This window comes from Diplotaxodon limnothrissa, linkage group LG19 (assembly GCF_057381915.1).
Source record: "Diplotaxodon limnothrissa isolate DT_005_m linkage group LG19, D_limnothrissa_male_GT1.1, whole genome shotgun sequence".
Taxonomy (NCBI): Eukaryota; Metazoa; Chordata; class Actinopteri; order Cichliformes; family Cichlidae; genus Diplotaxodon; species Diplotaxodon limnothrissa.
Window position 1 is genome coordinate 18487334 of NC_140614.1, and position 13473 is coordinate 18500806.

The following is a 13473-nucleotide window of genomic DNA, read 5'->3' on the forward strand; positions in this document are numbered from 1 at the left end:
ATTTTCTCCTTAGTTATGGAGAACAAATACGAGGAACTGCTCATGTTTCTGTCTGCTGGGTCCTACCCATCGGAATACGATAAGTCCCAGAGGCAAACCCTTAGGAGATACGCCGCAAAATTCAGACTGAAGGGTCAGTATTGTAATGTAAATAAACAACTAAATGTAATTATTGGTTAAATACATGTTATAATTAATTTACATTTTTTTAAATATAGGCGGAGTGCTCTTGTTTGGAAACAGGAGAGTGATAAAAACAAAAGAAGAAGCCATGGGACTATTCCAAGAGTTTCATTCAAGTCCCATCGGTGGACACACTGGTGTACTCAAGACTCGAACTGCAATTTGTTCCAGATTTTACTGGTATGGCATGTCGGTTGACATTGGGAATTGGGTATGTATTTTTAAAGTTGTTATTTATATATAGTATGTTAATAGTGCACCAATAGAATGCATAGTTATCCTGAAGACACGTACCAGATTTCAGGATGATGTACAGTAATTAACACTGTTTCGCCACTTGATCGAGTATTTTTATAGAACATTTGCAATTTTGTTGTTTAATTAATTGCGATTGTTGGGTAATATAAAGATCGTTCAATATGTTTAAGGTCCTGGCTTGTGACCAGTGTCAAAAAATGGGAAAACCATTGGCTGCTGTGCAACCACTGCAGTGTATAAAGGTAAATATCAGTAGCATTTTAGTAGAAAATAGTAATGTTATAATGTACATTACATATTAATGTGATTCTTTTATCATTGACAGGTGTCACATGTCTGGGAGCTAATCGGAATAGATCTAACTGGACCTCTTCCAAAAACGTCTAGTGGCTTCCAGTACATTATGACTGCAACAGACTATTTTTCAAAATGGGTTGAGGCTTTTCCATTAAAAAGCAAAAGTGCTGCTGAGGTAGCTCATCAGTTGTGCTCACTCATATATAGACATGGCTGCCCAAAACGAATTTTATCCGACCAAGGAAGAGAATTTGTTAACGAGGTAAGTGTTAAGTTTACTTTTCCATACCTCTTTAGGTAAATACTTGGTCACAGTGTGCCAAGTAGCTGCCAGGCCAAAGGTTTTGTGTAGTTGTTTTTAAAAAACAATTTTCTTTTTTCTTTGAAGCTCAACTCAAGACTTTGCAGCTTAATGAAAATAGAAAGAAGTGTCACAGCAGCATATCACCCTCAGACAAATGGCCTAGACGAAAAGACAAATGACAACATAAAAAGGTATGTTTTATTTGTATGTAACATTTCATTTGCTTTTAAGACACTGTCACTATTGTGTTTTTTTTTATGTCCACATGTAGAGCCCTGAGAAAATTAGTCAACAGTCAACAGAATGACTGGGATGTGTATCTGGATGCTACACTGTTTTCTTTGAGGTCCAAGGTCCACACCACAACCAAATACACACCATTCCGTTTAATGTATGGGAGAGAAGCTACATATCCTTCTGAAGTTCCTGTTGAAGTCCCAGTAAGTGTTATTAAGGAATTCTATTTATGCAACAACTATGATAATGCATAAATTAAATGTAATCTTAATTGGAAATTGTGCATATTGATATTGGCTGCAGCTTTAATCTTCTCTGCTTAACTTCTATATGCAAGATACATTTAAAAGATAAAGAAAGTGACTAGTTACTTCTTTATATTTGTATCTTTATGTAAAGTAATACATCTTGAGGAGACCGTTAAGTATAATGTGTTCACCTATGGAAGTGTATCAAGAGTAAAAATGACTATACAAAAAATGATATGAGTCTATCTTTGTGGCTTTCTGTGCTCAAAGCTTTATAATAGTATATTTACTTTTAAACATGAGTTATTATAGTTAGATTTTTCAGTTCATGTTTCACATGCATTATTTGTCTTTATGATTTTAATTGTAATTTAAAATGTGAAAATTTTAGCTGTCCTCCATCATTCTCCCTGAGGAGTCGAGTTACGGTGACTTTGTATCTTCTACAAGAGACACACAAGGGCAAGTTAAAAAAAACTGTAGAGGAAAATATGGCAAAGTCCCAAGACTTACAAAAGGAAGCCTATGCCAGACGAGTCCAGAAGAAGTACAGAAACCTTGTGTACAGCGTTGGAGATGAAGTTCTTCTCTTGAACATGAGGAAACGTGGAAGGAAGGGAGGAAGGTTTGATCCAGATTTTTCAGGACCCTACACCATTCAAGACATCGCTGGCAAATGTGTGAGATTAAAAAACACGGAAGGAGCAACTTTAAAAAATCACTACAGCATTGACCATATCAAGCCGTACAGAAGAAGCCACCATGTAAATGTCATGTGGTTGTGCCCTGTGAACTTTGGTATGCACTGGATTCTTGTGGTATGTGTCCATTTAGTTATTAATTTGTTGTGAAGCAGTTTCTTGCTGAAAGTGTTATTCTTAAATAGGTTTTCAGTGGCAAAAACTATAGTAATTTTTAATTTATTAACTTTTTCTTTAGATTGTCAACATTTCTGCACAGAGAATACTGCTCATAGACCATTCCATGGGGAATGAAGGTGTTTATGACAGGAAAATTCTGCGCAACTGGAGGTATGCATGATACTGAGGTATTATTCTTAGATAAAACATTTCTTGTTTCATTACAAACATTTTTGTTCAAATAGGAATTTTCTGAGGATGAGAGGGCATGAAGACACCATGGAGTGGCAGTTACAGACTATGCAACACAACAAGCAACAGGATTCCAGCAGTTGCGGAGTTTTGCTGTTAAAGGTAACCCTTATTCAAATGATTCCATTTATTGTTAGCTACAATTAGGACTTTACATTATAATAATGAGAAATCTCAGTTTGCAGAACACTACCTTGCTTTTGGAGAGGTCAGTGAAGTATTAACCACTACAGAAGCAGTTGTGCTGGAGCGAATGCAGATAGCTTGCACCCTACTTGAACATCGAGGTAAGTCCAGTAAAGTCCTTATCACGTTAGAGTGTGTACTTCCAATTTAAATACTGCTTTTCAAACACTTTCAGATAAGACCCTTCTTTAAGTCTAATTAAAAAAATTCAAGGGACTAATTTGCCATGAAGTATTTGTGGAACAAATTTACTATTATTTTTTAATTAATCAATAAATAATGTTTGATTAAAACCTAACCATGAATGTGTTTCAGGGAACGCTGAGGATTACTGCATTGTTTGCTCTATGTTAGATGCTGACGCTGACCGCAGCATGATTGAAATGGTAAAACAAAACAAAAGAAACACATAAGTCTTAGTATCATTACTTGCTAATCATGTTTAAAATGTTGACTAATAGTATTCACCAAACATAATATGAGCTATTTATTTTTCCTTTCCAGGTGCAGTGTGAATCTTGCCAAAGATGGGCACATTTTGCATGTGCAAAATATAAAGAGAGCAACCAAGAATATAAATGCAAAAAATGTAAGGAAAACACATAACAACTTCTAATACAGTTTTTCTCAAATGTTAAAACACAAAAGCCAATCCTGTAACCCAAATGACCAGTAGTCTAAACACATTTACTAAATGTAGCCACCATATTCCAGTACCATAAACACATGTCACATGAAGACACAATTCACAAAACACAACCCTCCGTACTCATAAATCTAAACACATTTTTCCTTGCCAAAACACATGTTGCAAAACAACTCTGCTCATATTCTCAAATGAAAGCCCATGTGATGCAAAATGCTTGCCACAGTCACCAATCTGTGAACACAGGGAACACACCTGGCGTCAGTCACTACACACAACGACTCAAAATTGAAGACACCTGTTGCTAATGATGTGACCCCACCTATGAAAGCATAGTTTGGTGAAGATGCCAAACAATCAGAATGGATGAAGGCATTCGAGCGTGCGGAAGGAGAAGAGCTGCAGGCCAAAGAGGAAGAGGGGTTGAGATCAGAGGAGGAAGAGGTGAAGGCCTAAGAAGAAGAGGAGTTCGGAGTAGAGGAGGAAGACAAGGAGGCCAACAAGAGAGAGGAGAAGGTCCAGGTGGGAGAAGAAGACAACCTCGCACCATCATAACAGATGATATGCGAGCAACAGTAATTGACCATGTCATTGTCCATGGCATGACAATGGCTGAAGCGGGACGAAGAGTACATCCAAACCTGAGTAGGTCCACCGTGGCCACCATTATCAAGGCATTTAGACAACACAACAGGTATAGTAGGCTATTGCTTTCTTTGTCACACTACAGTTTTACAGGCCTGTGAAAGTGGTCTGTTACCTTACATGTAGTTTTACATATAAATCAGTCAATTGACAACACATGTTTCTTTCTTTAGAGCTGAAAGTGTCATGGTCCTGGGCCATGTGGGCCCAGTATTCTTAGTTTTCATGTATTTTTGTATTTTGTTTTTATTTAGGCCATGCTTCCTGGGTTGATCTGTTACGTTGTTCCTTATGTGTTTTCCCTTCGTGACTCTTACCCCCTGTGTGCCCCTCTGTGTATTTATGAGCCCCCGTCTCTCTTTGTGCTTTATTCTATGTTTTCCCCAGCCCGTTATGTCTGCGTTCTCCCCGTGCTCTCTCTCCTCCTGTTTGAACCTCTGTGTACTTCCTGCTTTACTTTGCCCATCTCCCATCAGTGTTACGTTCACTCCTGCCATGTCTTGTTATGATTATCAGTGTCACCTGTGTTCCCCGTGTGCATCCACTTCCCCTGATCATCCCTCATGTGTATTTAGTCTCTGTGTTTCGTACAGTCTGTGTCGCGTCGTCTGTGTTCTCACCTCCATGTTTTCACGGTCAGTCCTTGCAGTGATCATCATAGTCTGAGTTTTCTTAGTTTGTCGCAGTATTAGTTTTCCCAGTTTAGTTATAGTCTAGTCACGCCATCCTTGCTTTGTTTGTGCACTTTGTCTTCAGCCATAATAAAGGCTCGCTTTCTGTTAAGTCCACTCCCGTCTACTAACTTGTGTATGCACCTGGGTCCATCACACACACCACCGCACGGCCTGTCTCTGCAGACCGTGACAGTACGACGCGACCATGTCGGACCCAGCGACACAAGAGAGGGAGATCCTCCAGACGGTGGAGTCGCTATGTGGTAGATGGCTGCGGTGCTCCGGAGAGGAGGAACGGGAGGAGTTGGCCCGCCAAGTGGGAGTATGCGTGTCTGTGTTTCCCTGGCTATGGGAGGCACTACACCCGCTGATCACCGACCTTCTCGTCACCGCTCTCCAACTCCGTCCGCAGCCACGGCTGCCTAGTGTGCAGGCTATGCCGCCAGAGCCCTGCTGTTGTCCCGTTTCCCCGCTGCTTCGCGAGCCAGAAGCAGTTGCAGTTGGAACGGTGAGGCTCGCCACCGACACACCTTCCGCTCGCGCCCCGTCGGCTTCCGCGTCTTCACCGCGGTCTGGCCGCACGGCGTGGCGCACGGAGACGACGGAGGCCATGGACTTTGGCGAGGAAGAGCGGCAGCAGGTGTTACGGGCTTATCGGGAGGACGAGCTCCGGTGGAAGCCCTGGCTCATCTCGGAGCAGGACCTCTCACCTGCTGCACAGCCTACCAGCCGCTCGCCGTCTCCAATCCGCTTAGACTTTACTTCGCCTGCCTCATTTCTGGCAAGGATGTGGGCGGACGACCGGGAGATCGCCGCTACATCACCCCCTGCATTGGTGCCATCAGCGCCCATCGCGCCAGCTACCAGACGGGGGCGGGGGCGGCGCCGGCGCCGCCCCCGTCTGGTAGCTGGCGCATTAACTCCGGCGCATTAACTCCGGTGAGTGACTGCGTTTTCGTGCCTCACGTCCCCTCTATGAAGCAGAGTGAGATGAGCATTGATTTGCCGGGGCCGGACTCTATGACTGAATCGTGTTCGGAGACTGACAGTACAGTGTTTAGTTGTTTAGAAAGACCTACTAAGGAAATCATGGAGCCCGGTCTCTGTGAGCAGCAGCAAGCAGCTTGCACCCACGTAGAGGAGGAGCTCCGGGGAAAGCCGTGGCCTACCCCCGATTGTCAGCACATCTTTCGGGGAACACGCCTGGCTCTCGGGGGCCCTCGGAGCCGCCAGGGTCTGCAGCCACCCTCAGTTCAGTTAGCTCCCTCGCAGCCACCCTCAGTTCAGTTAGCTCCCTCGCAGCCACCCTCAGTTCAGTTAGCTCCCTCGCAGCCACCCTCAGTTCAGTTAGCTCCCTCGCAGCCACCCTCAGTTCAGTCTCCCGTGCCGCCTGTAGCGCAGGCCCCAGTAGCTCCTGTAGCCCAGTCCCCGATAGCAGTACGGTCCGCTGGTCAGCTTAACATTCAGCCAGGGGTCTCAAATCTCTCTGGCTCTGCATCAGCTCCTGCTGGGAGCTCGGATGAGCTCATCCAGGACTCCGCGGCTCCCACGCCGCCACCTACCTCGTCAGCTGGAGGGTCCGAGGGGCCCGTTCAGCCTCCTGTTTCCGCTGGAGGGTCCGAGGGGCCCGTTCAGCCTCCTGTCTCCGCTGGAGGGTCCGAGGGGCCCGTTCAGCAACCTTCCTCGTCAGCTGGGGGTTCTGGAGAACCGCACCAGCCTCATGCCACGTCAGCTGGAGGGTCCGAGGGGCCCGTTCAGCCTCCTGTCTCAGCTGGAGGGCCCGAGGAGCCCGTCCGGCCTCACGCCTCGTCTGCTGGAGGGCCCGAGGAGCCCGTCCAGCCTCACGCCTCGTCTGCTGGAGGGCCCGAGGAGCCCGTCCAGCACCATGCCACATCAGCTGGAGGGCCCGAGGAGCCCATCCAGCCACCTTCTGCTACGCCTGGTCCAGCCTGTGCTTCGTCAGCTGCAGCTCCGGCCTGTGCTTCGTCAGCTGCAGCTCCGGCCTGTGCTTCGTCAGCTGCAGCTCCGGCCTGTGCTTCGTCAGCTGCAGCTCCGGCCTGTGCTTCGTCAGCTGCAGCCTCAGAGCCGTCATCCTCGCCTGGTCCGGCTCCGGCTTCAGCCTCAGAGTCTTCGTCTGCTGCAGCCTCAGAGTCTTCGTCTGCTGCAGCCTCAGAGTCTTCGTCTGCTGCAGCCTCAGCCTGTGCTTCGTCTGGTCCCGCCTCAGCCTGTGCTTCGCCTGGTCCCGCCTCAGCCTGTGCTTCGCCTGGTCCCGCGCCCACCGGGCCTCGGCCAGTACGCCTGACACTGGAGAGCCGCCGCCGCTGCCTTGCGCACTGCCGGCCCCCTGAACTGCTTCGCCGCCGCCGCTGCCTTGTGCGCTGCCGGCCCCCTGAACTGCTTCGCCGCCGCCGCTGCCTTCTGCGCGGCCGGCCCCCTGAACTGCTCCGCCTTCGCCGCCGCCGCTGCCTTCCGCGCGGTCGGCCTCCGGATCTGTTCTGTCACCGTGGCCACCTTTCCCGTGGCCGGCCTCCGGAACGGTTGGACTGGACTTTTGTGTTGTCGCCTCTCGGGTTGGCCTTCGGGCCTCTTTGGACATTCGCCTTCCTGTTCTGGACTCTTTTGTGTATTTGTGGACTCAGTTTTGTTCTCGTGCTCCTTGTTTTTGGTTCGTTTTGTTCCCTCCGTCCTGGTCCCCCGCCTCCCGCCCTGGGTGGGGTGTTTTCTGTTTCGCTTGTGTTTTGTTTCTCAGGTTTGGGCTGTCGGGAGCCAGCCCTTTAGGGGGGGGGGTGGTGTCATGGTCCTGGGCCATGTGGGCCCAGTATTCTTAGTTTTCATGTATTTTTGTATTTTGTTCTTTATTTAGGCCATGCTTCCTGGGTTGATCTGTTACGTTGTTCCTTATGTGTTTTCCCTTCGTGACTCTTACCCCCTGTGTGCCCCTCTGTGTATTTATGAGCCCCCGTCTCTCTTTGTGCTTTATTCTATGTTTTCCCCAGCCCGTTATGTCTGCGTTCTCCCCGTGCTCTCTCTCCTCCTGTTTGAACCTCTGTGTACTTCCTGCTTTACTTTGCCCATCTCCCATCAGTGTTACGTTCACTCCTGCCGTGTCTTGTTATGATTATCAGTGTCACCTGTGTTCCCCGTGTGCATCCACTTCCCCTGATCATCCCTCATGTGTATTTAGTCTCTGTGTTTCGTACAGTCTGTGTCGCGTCGTCTGTGTTCTCACCTCCATGTTTTCACGGTCAGTCCTTGCAGTGATCATCATAGTCTGAGTTTTCTTAGTTTGTCGCAGTATTAGTTTTCCCAGTTTAGTTATAGTCTAGTCACGCCATCCCTGCTTTGTTTGTGCACTTTGTCTTCAGCCATAATAAAGGCTCGCTTTCTGTTAAGTCCACTCCCGTCTACTAACTTGTGTATGCACCTGGGTCCATCACACACACCACCGCACGGCCTGTCTCTGCAGACCGTGACAGAAAGAATGCCACATAGAGGTGGGAGGGTTGCCATATTCACAGCGGCACAAGAAACCCTCATTGCAGATATGGTCCGTGAGAACAACTGCATTAGACTCCGAGAGATCAGAGACAAAGTCATTGCAGATAATGTAAACTTTGAGAACATTGATGCTGTCAGCGTGTCCACAATAGACCGAGTTCTCCGGCGCCAACAGATGAGGATGAAACAGGTCTACAGGGTTCCCTTTGAGCGCAACTCTGCGCGACACATAGGACAACGTTACGAGTATGTGCAAGTACGTATACATCCATGTCCACAGTACAGTTAGTGGACATACTGTGTTGCTTAGTGGCCTACATTACTTCTGGACAATACTGTGCTATCTGATTGACCGTTCTGAACACCTGTACGCTTTTCCATGTTCACAGAGGATAATGCAGTTGGACGCGATGGCCAGACCCCATGAGTACCTCTTCCTGGATGAGGCTGGCTTCAACCTCCAGAAACGAAGGCGAAGGGGCCGTAACATCATTGGCCAGAGAGCCATCACTGAGGTTCCTGGCCAACGGGGGGGTAATATTACTCTTTGTGCAGCTATGGGTACGGAGGGGCTTGTCCACCGGCATGCTGTCCTTGGGTCTTACAACACCCAACGTCTCCTCACCTTCCTAGAGGAGCTAAAAGACATCCTCCTGGACCGTCAACAACACCATCCTAGGCTAGCACATCACATGTATGTGATCATTTGGGACAACGTCCGCTTCCACAAGACACACCAAATCAGAGAGTGGTTCACCACCAACAGTGACCACTTTTTAAACGTCTGTCTGCCACCCTACTCCCCTTTCCTGAACCCTATAGAGGAGTTCTTCTCATCATGGAGATGGAAGGTGTATGACAGACAGCCATACACAAGAGAGAACCTCGTACGGGCAATGGAGCTGGCCTGTGCTGACATCCCAGTGGAGGCCTTCCAGGGATGGATTCGCCATTCCAGGGCGTTTTTCCCGCGGTGCCTAGAAAGGGACAATATAGCCTGTGATGTGGATGAGGTGATGTGGCCCAATGCAGCTCGGCGACATGATGCCGCACAGTGACTGTGTGTAATACTGTCAAATGACCGTGTAGACAGTAAAAAAGACTTCACACCCTGATCATGTTTCCGAGAGTACTGTTGTGTGCGATAGATTCTGTTTTTGCATTGAGTTGTGTTACAGTAGTGTACGTACATGCAGGGTGTTTTTATAGATTTATAGTCTTCATGTGAAACTCACAAATCTAAATGCCTAATCCTCTGCAGGGTTCTATGACGATCCGTTACTGTACAGTTTATGAAAATATGCATTGGCAGTTATGAACCAAAGAACCTTCTCACAAATTGAGCATTGTGTTTTCAATTGTTTTGCTGTAGTGTGTAATGCTGTGTATAGTGTTTACAGTTTTGACAGCTTCGAGCTGCTCTCTTGGTGTGGGAGTTTGAGTTTTGCAGTGGGAAGGTGTGGTTGTGTTTATGTAGCTTTAGAGAAGGGTGTTGTGTTTGGACATTGGGGGACCTGGTGGTAACGTTTGTGACATGTGTTTTAGCATTTGAGTAAAACTGTAAAAACAGCTGTCTTTCCCCCTCCATGTCTCTTTGCATTCTTTGTCAACATTAGATGATTGTGTGCAGGAAGCATGTTTTGATAGTGTGATTTGGCCATCTGAACATGCTACCTAAATAAAACTATGCAGGAAGCATGTTTTGATAGTGTGATTTGGCCATCTGAACATGCTACCCAAATAAAACCATGCAGGAAGCATGTTTTAATAGTGTGATTTGGCCATCTGAACATGCTACCCAAATAAAACTATGCAGGAAGCATGTTTTGATAGTGTGATTTGGCCATCTGAACATGCTACCTAAATAAAACTATGCAGGAAGCATGTTTTGATAGTGTGATTTGGCCATCTGAACATGCTACCCAAATAAAACTATGCAGGAAGCATGTTTTAATAGTGTGATTTGGCCATCTGAACATGCTACCTAAATAAAACTATGCAGGAAGCATGTTTTGATAGTGTGATTTGGCCATCTGAACATGCTACCCAAATAAAACCATGCAGGAAGCATGTTTTAATAGTGTGATTTGGCCATCTGAACATGCTACCCAAATAAAACTATGCAGGAAGCATGTTTTAATAGTGTGATTTGGCCATCTGAACATGCTACCCAAATAAAACCATGCAGGAAGCATGTTTTAATAGTGTGATTTGGCCATCTGAACATGCTACCCAAATAAAACTATGCAGGAAGCATGTTTTAATAGTGTGATTTGGCCATCTGAACATGCTACCCAAATAAAACTATGCAGGAAGCATGTTTTAATAGTGTGATTTGGCCATCTGAACATGCTACCCAAATAAAACCATGCAGGAAGCATGTTTTAATAGTGTGATTTGGCCATCTGAACATGCTACCCAAATAAAACTATGCAGGAAGCATGTTTTAATAGTGTGATTTGGCCATTTGAACATGCTACCTAAATAAAACTATGCAGGAAGCATGTTTTGATAGTGTGATTTGGCCATCTGAACATGCTACCCAAATAAAACCATGCAGGAAGCATGTTTTAATAGTGTGATTTGGCCATCTGAACATGCTACCCAAATAAAACTATGCAGGAAGCATGTTTTAATAGTGTGATTTGGCCATCTGAACATGCTACCCAAATAAAACTATGCAGGAAGCATGTTTTAATAGTGTGATTTGGCCATCTGAACATGCTACCTAAATAAAACTATGCAGGAAGCATGTTTTGATAGTGTGATTTGGCCATCTGAACATGCTACCTAAATAAATCCCAGCAGGAAGCATGTTCTTAACGTCCTAGCGAAATAACTCAAAGTTTTTAAGTGTGAATTGGCCATCTGAACGTCCTACCTATACGACGGAGCCATTAACTACGTAAGGTAGCATATTCTGATAAGGTAGCACGGATTGATAGACAAGACCATAAATTTACGCTACGGTAGGATGTTTTGACAAGGTAGGACGTTTTGTCAGAACACCGGCAAGTCGTCTGGGTCTTTACTCCACTGCCGTATTTCATATGGGTCCAGATTTGCGATGCACTCTATTTTTTTCAAGTACCGCTGCTTCGCCTCTGGACGCAATCGGTCTCTATACCGTCCGTTTTCTTTTGAGCTGCTTTTAAGCATGTTTCTTGTCGTCGTCGTTCCAACACAGTGTATTTGTTTTGATTCGTAGACCCCGAAAATGGAGCTGCGCTCCCACAATGCATTGCGGCGTGACGTCAACTCCAAAGCCCTATCCTTACCTGATTGTTCATTTATCTCATAATAAACACATTATCTAAACAAAGCGCCCCTTCCCATTGTGACTAAACCAAAACATCATGACATGTAACCTTAAACCTTAATTTGGTTTCTTTACAGTTTTTGCCCGTTGCTTGAACACTATAAACCCATGCTTAGACTAAAGTAACACAACGTGAAGCTGTTGTTACCATACCTCAAACACATGTACCCCTACCTTAAACAAAAGCGCTGCTTTGCACCCCAGTACCAATTATGCAACACACCTACTCCCTCATGCAACACACATGGTCCTGCATGCTACACTCTATTTCATACATAAGACACTTCGCTCACAAAATGAAATCTCAGGGTGCCATTCGGAAAACACATGTATCCAAAATACAAAACACATCGGGTAATTGCAACCACTCAAATACACACCTGAAGGCACCTACTTGCAAAACCGAACACCAATTAGCCAACTACAAAAAGCCCTCAGCGTAGCCATTCCAAGAACTTTGCAAGCATGGATGGAGGGAGAGCAAGAGGATATTTACCCCGGTGCCTAGCGGGAGAGGACATTGCTTGCGATGTTGATGAGGTCCTGTGGCCAGACCCCAACAGACGGCGGGATCCATGAGCCCACTTATGCACAATTGTCATGGTTTTTTGTGTTTACAGTATAGTGTTTTTTCTATTGCAGTACTATTGTGTTGTTGTTGTTTTATTTGCTGTACCTGTATTCATGGTACTGCAATGTACAGTATTGAGTAGGTCTATTTGCGTTTATGGTTGTTTGGAAATGTGTCTCCTGTAAATGTGCCTTCTGAATAAACAATGGGAATCAAGGACTGCAGTGTTTTATGTACAGCAGACTAGTGTGTTCCCCCTGATCTGTGAGTGTTTGCATATGGTGCAGGTATGTGTCATTTTGTCAACAGAGTTACATTTTGACAAAGGAATGTTAGGTTTTGACAGCAGAGTTTAGGTTTTGGGAGTAGAGTTCCAATTTGGCACAGATGTGAATAGTATATTTCCCAGTGTTGTGTCATGTGTACTTGTGTGTACAGTTTTGGCACAGCGAGCGGGGTTTTGCAAAATGTGTTCAAGCAGTGGGCAAAAACTGTAATATATGGAAAGATGCAACAACCACAACTTTTTAAAAAAGAATTTCTGAAAAGTCAGTGATTTATTTTATGTAGAATATTTTTACTTTAAATTCAAATTATTTCTTTTTGCATTTCAAAATTACCTTTCGGTTCACCTTCCATCTGATCATCTTTTTGATTTGTAGCTGGATTTTGGTGAAATTCTGTTGCTTCAAAATCATCTCTGCATATCTCAGCAGCACTGACGAGGCTTATAAAAAAACAAAATGCAAGTCAGGGTGTCTTTCAAATATACCTGAAAACTGTCAAGTCATTTTATTTAAAGGTACATTTAAAAACAATCAATGTCAATATCATAGTGTGAATTTACCTGATTCAAAAAATGAATTTTAACTACAACTGTGTTAACATTGATAACTTTATAGTCCAGAACTGTTTTTTTTTTGTTCTTTCTGTTATTATTAATATTACTATTCACAAAAAAACCCAAAACACAACTTTTATGTTTTCATTGTTCGATGTGTTTTGTTTTGTCTTAAACCAAATTGCCTATGTTTTGTGAGCTTCTATTTATTTTGTCTATTGATTGTGCTTTTCTCCAATTAAATGAATTACTAGATTAGCTTTGTGTGAAGTTGTAATTTGCAATCTTTCTTTTTGTTCTGTTTTATTTTGTTTTATTTTTTTGGTGTGTTTTTCAATGTAAGGTATTGCTCTATTGCCATTTGTTATCTAAATGTTCAATTGAATTGCCTCAAAAACAAAGGTATTATATTTGCTACATTTTGTTACATTAATAAATTTTGTAATCAAGTTGA

The 13473-nt window shown here is 44.7% G+C and overlaps 2 protein-coding genes across 2 annotated transcripts; both read left to right on the forward strand.

The window, feature by feature from the left end:
* Nucleotides 1–2018: 2018 nt before the first annotated feature.
* On the forward strand, nt 2019–3431 carry LOC146612004 (uncharacterized). The gene is made up of 6 exons (XM_085342465.1): nt 2019–2345; nt 2467–2558; nt 2633–2741; nt 2818–2926; nt 3141–3211; nt 3330–3431. Exons 1-6 carry the CDS (start codon nt 2019–2021, stop codon nt 3429–3431), a joined length of 810 nt encoding a protein of 269 aa, XP_085198591.1.
* Nucleotides 3432–8268: 4837 nt separating this feature from the next.
* LOC146612005 (uncharacterized) lies at nt 8269–9346 on the forward strand. Its single transcript, XM_085342466.1, has 2 exons — nt 8269–8544; nt 8678–9346. The coding sequence occupies exons 1-2, from the start codon at nt 8272–8274 to the stop codon at nt 9344–9346; spliced, it is 942 nt and encodes a 313-aa protein (XP_085198592.1). The 5' UTR covers nt 8269–8271.
* The last annotated feature ends 4127 nt before the right edge of the window (nt 9347–13473 follow it).